This window comes from Dermacentor variabilis, chromosome 7 (genome assembly GCF_050947875.1).
Source record: "Dermacentor variabilis isolate Ectoservices chromosome 7, ASM5094787v1, whole genome shotgun sequence".
Classification (NCBI taxonomy): domain Eukaryota; kingdom Metazoa; phylum Arthropoda; class Arachnida; order Ixodida; family Ixodidae; genus Dermacentor; species Dermacentor variabilis.
In genome coordinates, this window is record NC_134574.1 from 155,801,017 (window position 1) to 155,817,513 (window position 16,497).

At 43.8% G+C, this 16,497-nt stretch overlaps 1 protein-coding gene across 1 annotated transcript in view; it reads left to right on the forward strand.

The window, feature by feature from the left end:
* Positions 1 to 16,497, forward strand: part of LOC142588248 (methionine synthase-like) — a 59,657-nt gene that overhangs the window by 24,109 nt on the left and 19,051 nt on the right. Inside the window, exons 15-23 of the mRNA XM_075699814.1 lie at positions 473 to 652; positions 2,154 to 2,270; positions 5,320 to 5,460; positions 7,776 to 7,865; positions 8,660 to 8,758; positions 9,378 to 9,542; positions 10,976 to 11,076; positions 12,303 to 12,370; positions 15,084 to 15,204. Coding sequence (XP_075555929.1) covers positions 473 to 652; positions 2,154 to 2,270; positions 5,320 to 5,460; positions 7,776 to 7,865; positions 8,660 to 8,758; positions 9,378 to 9,542; positions 10,976 to 11,076; positions 12,303 to 12,370; positions 15,084 to 15,204 — 1,082 coding nt within the window. The remainder of the gene's footprint in view (positions 1 to 472; positions 653 to 2,153; positions 2,271 to 5,319; positions 5,461 to 7,775; positions 7,866 to 8,659; positions 8,759 to 9,377; positions 9,543 to 10,975; positions 11,077 to 12,302; positions 12,371 to 15,083; positions 15,205 to 16,497) is intronic.

Genomic DNA, 16,497 nt, shown 5'->3' on the forward strand with positions numbered 1-16,497 from the left:
AGAAAAAATCAGTCCATATTTTTTTGTTGTTGTTCACAGTCTGCCACAGTTTTCTTGGAAACAGAATGAAATCGCCAGTTATTTTGACTCTGGTCGTATTGGGATCGATGCCAAGGAAAGGTTGAGAGCAATTTACGATGAGGGACTAATTGAAAACTTCATTCGATGGCCGTTCTGCAAGAGTTCTACCACTGAAAATGGCCATTTAGACGTAAGAACGTTGCAGAAAAAAAGGTAAATGCCTGAATGAGACAGCGAACTCAATTGAGAAGTTGGTATTGCAATAAAGTTTCAGGTGAATAACGATTTTGGTGCGTTCATGTGAGAGGATTACCGGTTCTGCCTGCGAATGTAAGGCCCAGTCGCGCACGTGTGCTTGTCTGCGCTTGCACGCGTCTTTGTGTATCTCTAAGATACGCGTAAAAGATACTAATATTAAAGAAATTGAAACTTGCTTAAATTGCTGTTTCAGGCCACCGATGAGCACCGCAAGGTGGAGATATGCACAAGGTCATACGAGATCCTTGTTCACGAAGCGGGATTCGACGCTAGCGATGTGATATTCGATCCTAACATCCTGACTGTCGCCACCGGCTTGTCTGAGCATGCCAATTACGCAGTGGATTACATCAACGCCACTCGTCGAATTAAAGTAAGTAAGAGATGTCGTTTGCCGAACGGCATGAATGCGCATACTTCATGAGGAGAGGACTTCTCTATAGAGCCGAGTACTTGTCATGTGTGTGCGAGGAAGCCAGAGCTCTTCAAACTGTGTTGTACAGCGTCTTGCCTGGTGCTTGCTTACTGGCAACATATTTGTTGCAAAATAAACATTATTAAGGCGAAAACCTTATAGGTCTCATTAGTCAGTCGACCTAGAACGAAAACGCATCGACGACACGAAAGGTACAGAAGGCTACGAACCCTCGACCTTTGGTGGGAGTCGCACCCATGACCTTTGGTGTTAATGAAGACGAATTTAATTTAGAGGTGATTAAGGCACTCGAACACACGACTTTTGGTGGGAGTCGAGCCCACGACCTTTGGTGGTAATAAAAGCAAGTTAATTAAGATGGAGTGAATTAAGGCTCTAGAGCCATCGACCTTTGGAATTAAGGAGGACGACTAAGCAAAATACACTTAGTGAATTAAGGGGGATGACTAAGCGAATTAAGAGGACGCGTACGTCATGTGCCCGTCTTTAATGCATCGGCACTTGGGCTCTCGCCTTCATATCATCTTAGGGATAACATAAGCGACCCTGTGAATTATTATTATTATTATTATTATTATTATTATTATTATTATTATTATTATTATTATTATTATTATTATTATTATTATTATTAGTTGTTCTGCGTTGTGCAAGCGAAATCTTTTAACAACATTTAAATACGTCCTCATTTCTGTCGGCTCGTTATCTATATAACATATAGTTGCCCTTTGGCTTGTGCGTTGACCAGAGAAAATGGTCTGGTAGTATAACAAGATAACAAGTCTTACTAATTATTGCTGTAGCAGTACAAGTATGGACAGCATTGAGTGAGCTTGAGTGAATGTGATAATTTACTTCGACGTTACAATGAACAATGCACCCACACACACACGCACGCACGCACGCACGCACGCACGCACATCAATATCTGCGCTTTTTCATGTTTGAAGGAAGAATATACATTTATATATATATGATACATATATATGATATCGTATTGCCGCGACAAACTTGGTGACATTCAAGTTGCGCGCCCTTTACATTTGAACTATACCTAGCGCTTTCCAATATTTAAAGCAACAACGATGAAAGCCGTGCGCCGTCCCACGTGTGCTATCGTTTACGGTGTTCCGTATAGTATTCAAGCATAGACATTTTCTCGCATATATTATGCCTTCTACTGTTCGCTTTGGATTCTTTCGCATTATATTCTGCTGTATCGACATTGCAGGTAGGCTTGCGAACTTGGGAGTGTAAAGACAACATGAAATTTTCCCTTTTCGGCAAGATCGGGTGGGAATAGACCGTTTTTTTTGTCATTTAATTACCTAAGCACGATGAAATTAATGAGAGATGTTTCTATTTACTTTAAACTACATGTTTCATTACGTGTAATCTAAACTTAACCAATTTACTGGTATGTCGAATTCTGTTCCAGGCGACCCTGCCGGGTGCCCGAGTCAGCGGCGGAGTGTCGAACCTGTCGTTTGCATTCCGTGGTCACGATCGCATTCGAGAAGCGATGCACAGCGTTTTCCTGTTGCACGCAATTGAGGTGAACGCTACTTTCTTAAGCCGAACTTATGTTTGTGTTTCAATTCGCTCTAATACGCAATCAGTGTAATTGGTTTATGTGTAATGTTTTCCTTTGTACCGGGTGTTTTATTCAAGAGGCCGTACAGAACTGTAAAAAAGAATCGCCTGCAGCAGATAAAGTAATTTTTGTCCTCGAGCTGGCTACTACGAAGGGGCGGACATTACTTACTTGTGAAATCGAAATGCACAATCGAAAAATTTACCAAGAAAATCATAAATTAATTTTAAGAATATAAATGCTTCATGGCACGTATTGCAATTTACGAATTGTAGCCGGCGAGCTTGCAAGGCACATCACCTAGAATGAATTCTAAAGGTCGTAAGGGCTTCGAGATTGCCGTGAAACTTGCAGTAAAAGTTCTCTATTGTTCTATAGAACATTCAAGCATATAAATCACATCCGATGTGATTTATATGCTTGAATGTTCCTTCTGTAAGAAACAACATATCGGTGAAACAAGACCATCAATGAACGTCAGATTAAACGGACATCGCGCGGACCCAGCTAAATAGCTTCCCAAAGCCGTCGCCGAGCATTTCAAGCAACCAGGTCATAACTTTGATGAACTTAAACTTTACATCTTACAGTCAAATTCGGCTCTCTGAGAGAAAGAAAATACAGAGAATCATACCTTATCCATTAGTTCAAGACATTGCAACCAATAGGCATAAACGTTTCAAAGGGAGCTCTAGAATCTATTCGCTATGCTAAATTTCAAGCTATAGGGAACAATGCTTTGTTTGGTCTCTTAGTGTTTTATTGTTCTTGTTCTGCTTCTTCTTTCAGTTTTTTCCTTTTATATATTTATTCCATTTCAGTATTTTTCTTTTCTTTCTTTTTTATCGAGCGCCGGTTTCTGCCGCTCCTTCTATTATCTCTTTCGGATGCACGATAGCCCACGATCACCAGCGAAACAGGTAATAGAAAGCTGTTGTGCACGCCGTTGACACGCCGGCTGACACACGGGCATTGACACGTGATTGACAGACTGGCGTGCCCCTGGCCTTGTACACAGCACTCCTTTATTCTCAAGTAAAACTCTTGCTTGGGCTAATTGGTTCATGCTTGAATGAGTAAAGAGCAAGGCACAATAGACCAGGACTGAAGAAGAACACAAACGACAGGACCGAAACGACAGGACCCTCGCCGCTAACACACCTTCGCTCGTTACTGCACCCACCCTCCTTACGCCCTCTCCCATTTAGAAGAACCCCACCTGTATATACTGTAGCGAGGAAAGCATATACCGCCTTGAAGAAGACAAGTCCACTTGTCGAAACGTTGGCTCCGGCTTTCACCTTGTTCTCGTTTTGCTCATCATTCTTGAGAAGTGCAGTCTCTTCCTCAGTCGAGGGGCTGCGTTGTGCTCAACTCGCTAGAGTAGAGGAAGAGCCTCAAGCCGAGGATAGTTTGAGATTTCGGTGTTAGTCTCCACATTTTCCCCGACCCCTCCTCGCTACTCCGCATTTTTTTTGTAAAGGTAGCTTTGCTGCAGGCACACTGTTGCTGCGGCTGAGCCAGCTTTACAAACGCAAATTTGATTATTTCGAACGAACAGAGATGGCAAATGTCAAGTCCAGTTGGTGTGCGTAAGTTACGGCATCCGAAACGTGGCACGGGGTTCGTTCTGCAACATCGGATGACTAGCTGTTTGCAGAAAAGAATACTCGAATGTGAAGACAGCGCTTATCGGGAAGACAGGTGATTGCTCGAATAAGCTGGTGATGCATTAACCTGCACAACGCAGGAAATATGCACAGTGTCTGTGATCACTGAGGCCACGCTCTGTTATGCGCTACTTCCCTTGATGGGTGAAAGGGCCGTTCAAAGGAGGCGCCACATTCACGCAAATAACGCTGGCAGAAATTTGTGCGAGAAAGTACCACCAGTGTGTTCTTCTGCGGCAAAATTAATTTGGCTGCACAGAGGTTACGTCCATGTTCTAGTGCAACGGAATTATTATTACATTGAGTAATTGATTATTAGTTACTAAATGTGTGCGCAACATCAGATGTCGTATACAGTTCAATTCTTATTTTCAGAATGTTCGCGCGCCAGACACTATGTCTCAACGCCTAAGTCATTAAAAAAGCTTTAGGCGTGTTACATTCTCGTACGAGCCGTTCGGAAATACGGTAATCCTGTGCCTCGTGCCTGCTCCGTTTTTCGGGTCAGAATAGTTTATCGGACTTTCAGGCCATTTTTCGTGCGGTAGAGGTGCACGGCCAAACGCTACCGATACGCTACAATTTCCGATACCGGTAACAGTTACGCTCTTAACATTTTGACGCTTTGGTCCGACAACTTGGCTCGACAGAATGTTTGCATTCAGCGCACCCAGTTAATATCTGTTATGATAAGAAACTGAGGATATTATTGTCGTAGTAACGATTTATTGGACGTTCAGCGGTTCAACCCACCAAAGTTTACATTTGGCTTCAATTAGTGACTACGGTCTTGCAATGGGCTTTCTTCCTCTTACTTCTTTATCTTCTTTCTGCGTTTCGTGGTTCGCGTGCATCTACGATAATGGGGAATTTCAGCTTGTCCGTAAAATTATTACCGGTTGCGTGATACCATGGTGAAGTGTACGGCATCAACGGCGCTGGTATCGACATCTGTGGACGCAGTGTCTAACCAGAGAGCCAGTGAAGCTAATACTACGGTAACTTGCAAATGCTGCTTAACGTGCTGATATTTGTCGCTGGTAGCGATATATTTGTAACGTGCGGTACAATTATGATTTTCATTCGGCAGGAACACTTGCGCAACACAAAAATATTTTCGTACGCATTGTAGTTGGGCAAATCGTCAGAAAACGTCGCTGCCATCTTTGTTACTGTTGTCCTTGGTTACCGGTAATCCGTAGCCGGTAATCCGTAACCTGTAATCCATAACCGGTAATCCGTAACCCATAATCCGTAACCGGTTATCCGTAATCGGTAATCCGTAAACTGTATGAAGTTTGCGGACATGGTATAAAGCTCTCTAAGTTTTCAACGTATAGGCCGGTATGGACATGGGAATCGTCAACGCCGGATGTCTTCCTGTCTACGACAGCATAGACCCGCAGCTTCTCGAGCTCTGCGAAGCAGTCGTCATGAACACAGACCCAGACGCAACCGAGAAGCTTTTGGAATACTCCAAGGTTAGTGCAACTCTTTGTCATGTTATTTGCACTTAACTGTATATTCAGACTTGCCTCTAAACAGCTGTAGCTTTAAGAAGAGCACTGTGGAAGCGTACATCAGAAATCTGCAGTTGGCAGCTGTAGCATTAGCGGAACTATTTCCAGAAATGCTTCTAACGTCGCCTTTCAAGAGGAAGCTTTAACTCGAAACCAACTCTGATTTTATTGTTGAAATGCACGTAAAACGCGTTAATGCTTTTACGAGACAACGAGTGGACCGATTTGAATGAAATATGGTGCATTTGAGAGAGAAGTTTAATTATACAAACTCTAAAAAACAGAATTTTTCAACATATAGAACGTTAAATTTTCTGCGAAGATTGCCTAGAATCAGCAAGGTTAAATAGAATGGAAGCGCGAAGTTGATCAACACATAACTCTGCACCAAAAACAGATGTCGCATTTGCATAAGCTACATCTGTTAGAGGGTCTCAAGCGCACGCATGTGATACATATAGGTTTAAAATTTGTGTGATTTTTTTAAAACGTTTACGTGGTTTTTTTTGCAAAATATCTTGCTCCCGTCCGCCTTCGTGGATTAACGGTTGTGGCGTTGCGCTGCTAAGCACGAGGTCGCGGGCTCGATCCCCGACTGCGGCGGCCGAATTTGTATGAAGGCAAAATGCAACGACGCCCGTGTACCGATCATTGGGTTCATGCCTCATAGTAATATCGTGATTCTGCTACGTTAAACCCCATAACTTAATTTAAAAAAATATGAAGAAAGAAGTCAAGTTGGGGGTCGAGAAAGGGGTATAGCAGATGCTCACAGTTAGTTTTTTTTTTCTTTCATTGGAAGGTGTTCTTTGAAAGTTTGGGAGCCATTCTAGCACTGAAATAAATTATCTTGCCATGCCTCTTGGTAGGCAGAATTGGTTGCCATTTACCAGATTATTTGCCATTGCCTAAATTTAAGCTTGTGATCGGTGAGTCACCCACGATGCACGTCTATATAACTTTAGTCTACCTTGGAAAAAAGCAGTTGCAACAGAAAATTATTTTCTCGATGTGCTTCAGCAGACCGACTTACAGCTCTGCACACAGTTCAAAGCCAGCAACATTGTGCCAGCACGACAGCTTCGCCACTTTACTGTGTATCAAATACAAGTAAAATCGTTTACATACGATTTTTTTATGCTTTGACTGTTGCTTTAAAAAATACCGCTACTTAACGTGTTAGAGCACTGCACTTGAACAAGTATAGGAACGGACACGAAATATGCTTACTACTTTGCTAGGATTCGGGTAAGATTTTCGGTAGCGTATATTACTATCATAAGCAATGCCACATTCATAAGCTACTTGTGCTCTCTTTAAGACTTGAACAAAAGTAGATGGAGAAAGAGCCAAAGTTGTTTTTTTTCTGCTCCTCGCAGGACATACCACCTCACATTTTCAACCATCTTGTCGTAGACCCTCTGCATACACCCTTTCGTACTTAGCAGGCAATGCTGCGAAATATACGCAATCAGTGCGGTCTTACTCCACGCGTTTCGCAGCGCAGTTGCTTTTGACCTGCGACGCTATACGTATACGCAATTGCTGCTTCGTGTATGTTATAACTACAACTCGTTCACGTAAGGTTACGTTTAATCGCTCAATATTTCTGCACCTTCGGCACTTCCCCTACGCGACGCACTATGTTTCAGTCGCGAGCGCGAGCGGTGCACTGTGGCCGCTGGTCTGAGAAACGTGTCACTCCGCTAGGTCCGTGGTAAATAGTTTCAGATGCGCGACGCACTTCACGGAATAATCACGTCTTAATTTGCGGCACAACAGTACGAAGCTTAGTATTACGTCTGATCACATGACAAAAAGAGAGAGAGAGTGAACTTTAATGAGAATCAGCAGTTTAGTCGGCTGGGCCTAGGCCTCCCACGATAAGACGTCGAGGTCTTGCCTCTTCGCCGCTTAAATATATTTTGTGTGTGCGTGTGCGTGTGCGTGCGTGCGTGCGTGTGTGTGTGTGTGTGTGTGTGTGTGTGTGTGTGTGTGTGTGTGTGTGTGTGTGTGTGTGTGTGTGTGTGTGTGTGTGTGTGTGTGTGTGTGTGTGTGTGTGTGTGTGTGTGTGTGTGTGTGTGTGTGTGTGTGTGTGTGTGATGCACTATTTTTCAGTCGCGGATGCTACCAGTGTGAAAAACGTCTCTGTACCCTACGCAGCGTTGCCTGCTAGGTATAAAACGGCGCATAGCTATTTTTGTGCCGAAGTGCCGAATGCTGTAGCAAACTTTCTTGGTTGAGCATTTTATTGGGGGTCCCCTTTTTTCATGCAGGGCTTAAGCAATGAAGGCAATCGTAGAGAAGCTGAAGACACCTGGCGGAACGCTTCTGTTGAGGAGAGGCTGAAGACAGCTCTAATCAAGGTAGGCTGCACAGCGAGAGAACCTGTCATAACAGTTGATGTTGTCGTTATTGTGGGTTAACAGATACTGTAAGCCACCTACGCGGTGGCCTCTCTCGTACGACTTATCCACATTACCGTCCACATGACTCGCTCAATATTACAGTTCACTATAGTACATGACAGCGTAAGAATTAAAAAAAAAAGTTGTACGTGGGCAGTCAAACTCAAACGCAATTTCCATATGTGCACCACGCAGCCAATTAGGTTCGCTGAATTCCGTGACTTCAAGCAGTTTTTGCGCGTCTAAAAGAGCTGTCTGCTCCGTACAGATGTCTCTTTGTGTCAATGGTTTTAGGAGAAAACCTGAACGTCTTGAGAAATTTTGTAGGCGGTACTGATATCAGTGATTAGCCGAAGGTAATATTATAGCTTGAAACAACGAGCTTTCATTTTCCAATTTGCATAGCATGTACATTGGCGTAGCCATGTAGTTATGCTGTGAGCGGACTCTGTCCGACTCGGCTATCTTTCAGAGGTGAAAAAGCAAGCGCACTACGTTTTTGTTGGCGGAGCTCATTTATAATTATTAGGTTGCCACCGACTATAGTGTAACGTTACCGTTATTCCGTTATTTCTGCCGCCCGCCGTGGTATGCGCATGCGCAGTTTGTGGGAAACGGTGCAGCGGTAACGGTACAGCGGTAACGCTGTGGTGAAATGCCGTATTAGTGCTGAAAGTGCGGAGACCCGTAATAATGCCGTCACGTTAGTTTTAATTTTACACGTGACGGTAAAACGTAGATGTCGTTTCCAGGGTTTGGACTCTCACATTGAAGAGGACGTTGAAGAAGCCCGCAATAGAAAGGACACGTACCCGCTCACCCTGAATATCATCGAGGGACCTTTAATGACGGTTAGTTGCCGCCAAAGTAAGTACGTGCGTAGGCCCCATTTCGCGCCTGCTAACGTTCCACGCGAGATACCCTTAACTCAGTCGAAAGCACAAGTTTAAGAGAATTCATAATTTGAATCATAATTGCCGACATTTTCTTCTCATCAATCCAGCCCAGCTTGCGCTATCAATTGCTGCTGAAACGTGTAAATCGATGTAGCGTAGACGCCTTAACCACATTAAAAGATAACCATATGTCCACATCTAGTGAGATCAAATCACCTAATGAGATCTTGCGTGAAAACTGGCATGCTTCGCGTAGAAAAACAAATAGGATCATGTAGGATTATCGTCATGAGGCATATCTTTTTTTCGAGTGACGTACCGTCGTACCGCATAGTACAATAGGCTTTCAATGATTCAAACTCGGCTACCTCGTAATTCCGGCTAACACGAGCAATTCTCAACGTTTAACGACAGCGAAAGCAGTGCGAACGAACGGGGCAACAAAGGCAGAGCTTGCGCTGCCTTATCGTTCTGACTGACCACACACTCACTAGCCCGGAATACAAATTCTCATTTTATCTTTGTTTGACACGCTATGCTTTCTTTTGTGCATTTCACTCTCGCGCACCTTCAGGGCATGAGCGTCGTCGGCGACCTGTTCGGCGAGGGCAAGATGTTCCTGCCTCAAGTGATCAAGTCTGCGAGAGTCATGAAGAAGGCGGTCGCCTACCTGGTCCCTTTCATGGAACGAGAGAAGGAGGAAGCCAGGAAGCTCCTAGGGAGTTCAGCGACAAACGAGGTAAAAAGTGGCGACTATGCCTAACCTTTCAAAACTGGGGTACCAACGTCGGTAGATCACTTTCTATGAAACTTAAAGCTTACTTACGTTGGTTTGCAGAAACTAAAAAGAAAAGAGGAAAGCAGAACACTGAAGCATAAATAAACATAGGACAGCAAGCGCACAAATTTTTTTTGTAATTTCTGCGCGAGAATGTAGGTATGTTTACCCAGCTAACCCGCTCTCGAATAAAACAAAAAAATGTGCTCAAAGCATTGGAGAGATGCAGCGTTGTACTGGGGCGCTGGCTTCCCCGAAGCAAAACGCCTCCCGTCAACAAACAATATGGGGCGTGAAAATACCGACAATGAGAAGTGGGTCATTCTACGTCATTGGTTTGTTTCACTTATTTGTATTTTGCGCCGAGACTTTACCGAGGGGAGTGGGTAACACGTAAAAAATAAATTATACATATTTTTTTGGCTGTGTACTGCGGTTGCATAAGTTTGTTGGTGAGGGCTTTCTTGAATTCGTTGGATTTACTGTGAGGAGTGGATGTAGTGCGTAAATAATATACGCAGCAGAATACGTACTACAGTAACATGAATTAATTAGAAAGTAGTTTTCTGAATGTGTTGGTTTGACAATGGAAATAACGAAAATGCGAATGTATTTCCAGACAGTTACTTTCGTGGTAAGGGAACAGTTCCAAAGTAAGCTAGTGTGATAACTTGGCCAGCTAACGCTGAACCGATTAACAGTTCTTTAAGGAATATGCAATGTTATTGTAACAAGGGTAAGTAACTTAAACTGGGTTTGTACAATGAGATATCTTGTGAGAAAGAAAAGGCGGGGACGGCGAAACGCAATGATGAAGCGACAGGTCAGGCAAACTGAGATTGAATTTTATTAAAGGGGCACTTATTATGTGGAAATCGCTGGATAAATAAAACCTGCTGAGCGGTCCTGAGTGGCTTCAGTACTAAATGTCAGTGAATTTAGATTGAGATCGCAAATGAATGATGCATACTCAACCTTGGATCTCGTCATCATCGATCGTCATCATCGATCGTCATCATATTTATGCTCACTGCACGACGAAGGTTTCTCCTAGCCATCTCCGAGTACCCCTGTCTAGCGCATGCTGACCCAGTCTTTCGCTTGCAAATTTCTTAAATTCATCACACCACATTGTTCTCTGCCGTCCGCGACTGCGATTCCACGCTCTTGGCCACCGCACTATCGTGCTAATTTGATCGAGTATTGCACTAACGCTTAATAAAGCACAAATTTCAAATTGACAGGCCATATTCACTTCTTCTGGCTTAATAAAGAAAGAGCGCGTTGCAATTGACATCTCTTAGAGCGATTTATGGAGGCTATGGACAGCTGTCACTACATGATATCGCTCATTAGGCTCCGATGGGCTCATTTATCTTATCCGACTCGTATAGGTTAGCCATTCCGGTGTCGTGGTTCTGGCCACGGTCCGAGGTGACGTGCACGACATCGGGAAGAACATCGTGGCAGTCGTCTTGGGCTGCAATAACTTCAGGTGAGTGACTACTCGTGGTTCCACCGAATATTGTAGAGCGGAAACAACAGTGGAAGCATCGCAGTCCGGAAGCATCGCCTCAGCCTGTGGGCCGCCGTGACAAAGATGGCTCCCGCCAGCCGCAGGCGGTCTCTGGCGAACGAAAAGCTCCCTTGATTGTCTGGTGTCATTTAACGTTAAAGAGCAACAACGATGTAGTAGTGGATGTCTATTAATTTCGACAGTACGAGAAGTTTGGTTACTGAAGAGCCGGCCATCTCAAAAGCATAGCTAAAGAAACATACATACTACAAAGGCTACGCGAGAGAAAAGTATAAGAAACAGAACAAGAAACAAAGCAGAAATAATCACAAGCTTTCACAATCTCTTACAGAATGAAAGAAGCTCTCTACATACACTCTACAAATATGCAGAAAGAACTTGATACAAAGTCTAAATGTATACTAAATGCGCGTGATGTAGAGCATGACCAACCAGTATGACCAGTATGTAGAGTATGATGTATGTATGACCAACGGGGCAACCGCGTGTATAGTATATCCTCATACTGAGGTAGATCAGCTGAAATAGTGGTGGCAATGGTCGCAATGATTGTCGTGGATTGTATCAACAGGCGAGCTTAGCCTGGCGAATGAGGCCGGCAAGCGCTTTTCCTGGTCGTCTGTCGCAATGTGGCCGGGGTGTGTACACCACACGTCCAATGAGCCGGTGTCTCTTAGGAATGCCGTGAACTTTCTTTGCGAGCTATAACGGACCCTTCCGGAAACACGAGGTGCTGCAGGCACGCATGTGGAAGGTCTTTTACCGCGTAGGTTTTCAGGAAGAGTGTTTCTTTCATGCCGGTAGCTTGGGCACGACCGGAGAAAGTGTTCCGATGTATCCTGTATGCTTGCATAAACTAAAGAGCGTAGAATCGGTATGCCTCGTCTTGAACAATCATGGCAACCACAGAGAAACGTTCAGTTATGTTGTCTGTGGTGTGATCACCGGGCATGGTCGCTCTCGAAAGTGGCAGCACAAATGCACCCAAGCTCGAGTTTCAGCGGGGCCAAGTTCAGCACATAACATTCAGACGAGCGGCGCGTCTCTTAGCTGTTTGAATGTCGGTTTATTTTCGTCGCGTCCTTATAGTGGATGGTGTCAGCGACACCGGTGTGATAATATAAGAAAATCGCAGCACCATCTTGCCGAACACCTTTCGGGAGCTTACTTCTGTTTCTCCGCAGGGTTATTGACCTCGGCGTCATGGTCCCGTGCGAGAGGATACTGGATGTCGTTCGCGAAGAGAATGCTGGTAAACCCAACTCTTATCACTGTCGAACACAGACCACAGTGTGAAACTCCGCGTACGCTTTTCACGGAAGCGGCAGACATAAATTCGTAAGTTCGTTGTTGTAATTGTGCGATCCGTCGTGATTGGAATACGGTCCATAGTCAGCGGTGGGTTTTACGTTCTGTCTCTCGCTTCGCGATTCAGATGACGTCTTACCGTCTGCACACTAACTGGCTCCAGCTTGGAAGCTCATATATTTGCAACCTTTATTTCGCCTCCATAAACTATCGACTGGCCCGTTTCACTTAAAGGGACGATGTGAAGTGTTACCGCCAGTTGAGAATGGGCTAGTATACTTTTGAGTCTTCATTTCCACGCATATGGTGAAGAAACATTTGTTACTGGTTCTGCATTTATTCAGTGAAAAAGCGTCGGTTGCGGAAGACCGAAGTTACTCTTATTAAATTTCTGGGATGCCGCTGCGTAGTGTGACGACAAATGGTGCAACAGGAGGTCCTCGGACTGATGTATGTGGACTACGTAGCGCTGCGAGCGTACAATGCAAGAGACTTGCAGAAATTTGTAAATGTGCGTGGTAACGCAGCGACAAATCTAGGCCTTAAGTTTAGCACAGAGAAATCGTGAATAATTATCTTTACTGAAGAGACGAGTAATTGCGTGGTGCCAATTCAAGAGCAAGGCGCACCCATAGTCAAGCAACATAAATGCTTCGGCGTATACGTAAACGAAGGAAGGACATACTCAAGCGCCCACCAAGATAATATGGATAATAAAGGAGAAATGCAATGCAGCAATAGTGAAACATAGATCACTTTGGGGTCACAGCAAACACGAGGTGGTGCGTGGAATCTGGAAAGTATTAATCGTGCCAGCGCTAACGTTCGCAAATGCCATTGTGTGCTTAAAATCGGATATCTTGTCGGGCTTAGAAGTTGAACAAAGGTAGGCCAGTTGGCTTTGGGAGCCCACGATGAAACCACAAATGTGGCAATGCAGGGCGACATGGGTTGGGCGTCTTTTGAAGTCAGAGAAGCGCAGAGCAATATTAGCTTTTAAGAAAGACTCAAGAACATGGATCAAAATAAATGAGCGGCTAAAGTGCAGAAGTGCCTGTACCCTAAAAGCGTGGACACAGAATAGAGGAAGAGGTCAAAAAAATTGGCAACCAAGTACAGGGTAATTGAAAGTGTAAATAGACAACCAGGAGTCATCAAAAAGAAAGTGAGAGAAAGAGAGACAGTGAATTGTATGCAAAGAATGGAAACAAAAATGACCACGGAGATTTACGAGAATGAGAAGAGAGAAATTAGAAAGGAAAATTCGCATGGTATCACGAAGGGAAGTGCCTCGCTGTTTGAGGCTCGAGCTCGTTGCCTAAGGACAAAAACATACCCGAGCAAATATTTGTAACAAGATGAGGCATGCCTATGCTGCAGCCAAAAACTGGAGACCATTCAGCACATCCTAATGGAATGCGAAGGGATTCACCCAGCGAGACCCGTAGGTAACGTGCACCTCCTAGAAGCGCTTGAATTAAAAGGGGACGGAAGCGTCAATCGGTGAGCAGTCGAGATAAGCAAGAGACGTTTAACGTATTGGTGAAAAAAAGCAGGGAAGAGGTTGATACGACGGAATCCGTTACAGGCATAAGCAGCGACACAAGGTATATAGGGAAATATATAGGGGAAAAAAGATTATGGATATGCATACAAAAAATGGTAGAACAAAAAGAACACATGTACAGCATACCCGAGTAAATCAAGCAGGCTAGGTGACTATGTGTGACAGCCCAGTTTCGAATGCGGTGCCAATAAATCATCAGCAGCAGCATCACGGATTTGAAATTATGTTCGACTTCCTGTTTTACGAGTTTTGCTGTTTGATTTTTTTTGTCCTGCGGAAATACTTGTGAAAACTTGCTGGGTTGGAGTGTTTGGCTCGTTTTAATGCGACACAATTGTCGTTTGCCGATAAGCAAATAACTTGTCGTGAACAAACGCTATCAAAATTTATGACGCCACAGAGTGCCAGTGCAGGAATTCGACGGTGGCGTCGCCACCTGTCTTTCACTGTCGCTTGTTTTCTGGCCCTGTAAAGCCACTTCTCAATGTAAGAGCGACCATATGTGTAATGTGTAAAAATGTAATGTGCTGATATAGCATATAGTGAGCACAACCTATAGCTAATACATTTATTAACTACAATGTATTTGACTTAATTACTAACTTAATTACTATTATTAACTAATATAGCCTATCTTATTATTCCTCATCAGTTTCTTTTTGCTTATTTTGCTTTTGCGAACGGTTTCGCAAAGACGGAAAGCTGCTTGTCTAGTCGGCATGTCTCCTGCAACAGAACATAAAGTCGCGTTCAATGTGAGCTGTAGCACTGTGTCCGTGGTCGAAGTTACCCAACGCGGACTGCACAGCGGCGCCGACAGGCGAAAAATTGTCTATTTAATACCACCAATTGGAAAGATGTTTAGTTCTCAAATTTTTTGTATGTCGGCACCGCCGTGCATTCAGGGGACCCCTTCAACCACGGGCACCGTGTTGCACTTCATGTTGAACTCGACTGTTGATGAGAAACGCTAACATCCACTCCAGTGACTGGCTCGAAGTCTAATTGCCAACCTCAAACATACTTTTATTTCTTTCTCTCTTTCTTTTTTTCTTTTTTTGTATTGTGGTTGGGCCTGTTGTCTGCGAAGATATCCTTGGCCTGTCTGGACTCATAACGCCATCCCTGAACGAAATGATACACGTGGCAACAGAAATGGAACGGCAAAAGTTTGCCATCCCGCTGCTTATAGGGGGAGCCACGACATCGAAGTGAGTTGCTTTTGCCTTCAACATGGCGGTCTTCATCATTACACTTCTTCGTCGACCCCATTTTTAATCACCAACGATCCCAAGACCCCTCTCGAATGCCTTTGCTGTACGCTTAATCAAGAAGGGGGATGACAGATGGAGTAGCAAACGGTGGTATAAAATTTATACATAGGGATATACAGTATATGGTGTATCAGAAAGGCTGGCCTACGTTACGATGTGTGTGCTGTGCTATGTGCTCTCTCTCTCCCTTCCCCATCTTTCATCCCCCCATCTCGCTCCCATGTGTACGGTAGCGAACCGGTTAAGCTAAACTGGTTAACCTCCATTCCTTTCCTTCTCCACTTTTTACTTCCTTCCTTCCTGGCCTATGTTTCGTCAAAGACGAACATAGTTCCACCTATCGAAACGTAGGCCAGCCTTCCTGATGCACTTTATCCCTGTTTGTAGCTTTTATACCACAGTTTCCTGCATGCTTGTTCTCCAAGTAATCCTTTGCTAATTTATGGCTGAACATGTTCGTAGGTTTTCGTTCGTAAAAAGAAAGTAAAGGGCTACAATACATCACTGTTACATGGTGAAATATTCACTGAAAAACTTTCTTTCCGTTTATCTGTCGAGAAAAAGTTTAATTCTTGGCATATAATGAAGGCCAATACCTGTCTTGAAACTTGCCTGCAAAACCGGAACGCCAGCGCGTACGTTAGTGGCGAATTTTCGATTTAGGCCGTCAATTCTTTAAATACAATTTGCTAAATATCACAACTTTTTAGGAAACGTAGCTATGAAGTTAACAACTCTCTGACTCAGCAATGAAAAACGATATCACAATTCTGTAAATTGTATCTAATAGTGCATCTAAAGCGGAAAAAATTTGCAGAGGTGTCATAGCTGTTTTTGGTGCAGTGCTACGAATTTGTAAACTTCTTGCTTGTAGTTTTTTCAAATTGCATATTTTTGGAAATGCTTGTTAAAAAATTCAATCCTTAAATCTAGATTTTGCTTCCAACCAGGCATAGAATTTATATTTCTCTCTCAAGTGCAACAAATTTCATTAAAGTCGGCCCAGTGGTTATCTCAGAAAAGCGTTTCCGCGTTTTACGTGTGATTGAATACGCCGCGTTGGAGTTGGACCCGAGCTAAAGCTTCCTCTTAAAGGGACTGACAACCGATTTTTAAGGACCTCATTTTTTTTATGGCGCAACGCAAAACTCACCTTAGGTATTGTTTACATCTGCAGCGATTACATCCAAAAGCGCGTGAATATTTAGTAAGCAGAATTTTTCGATCTGA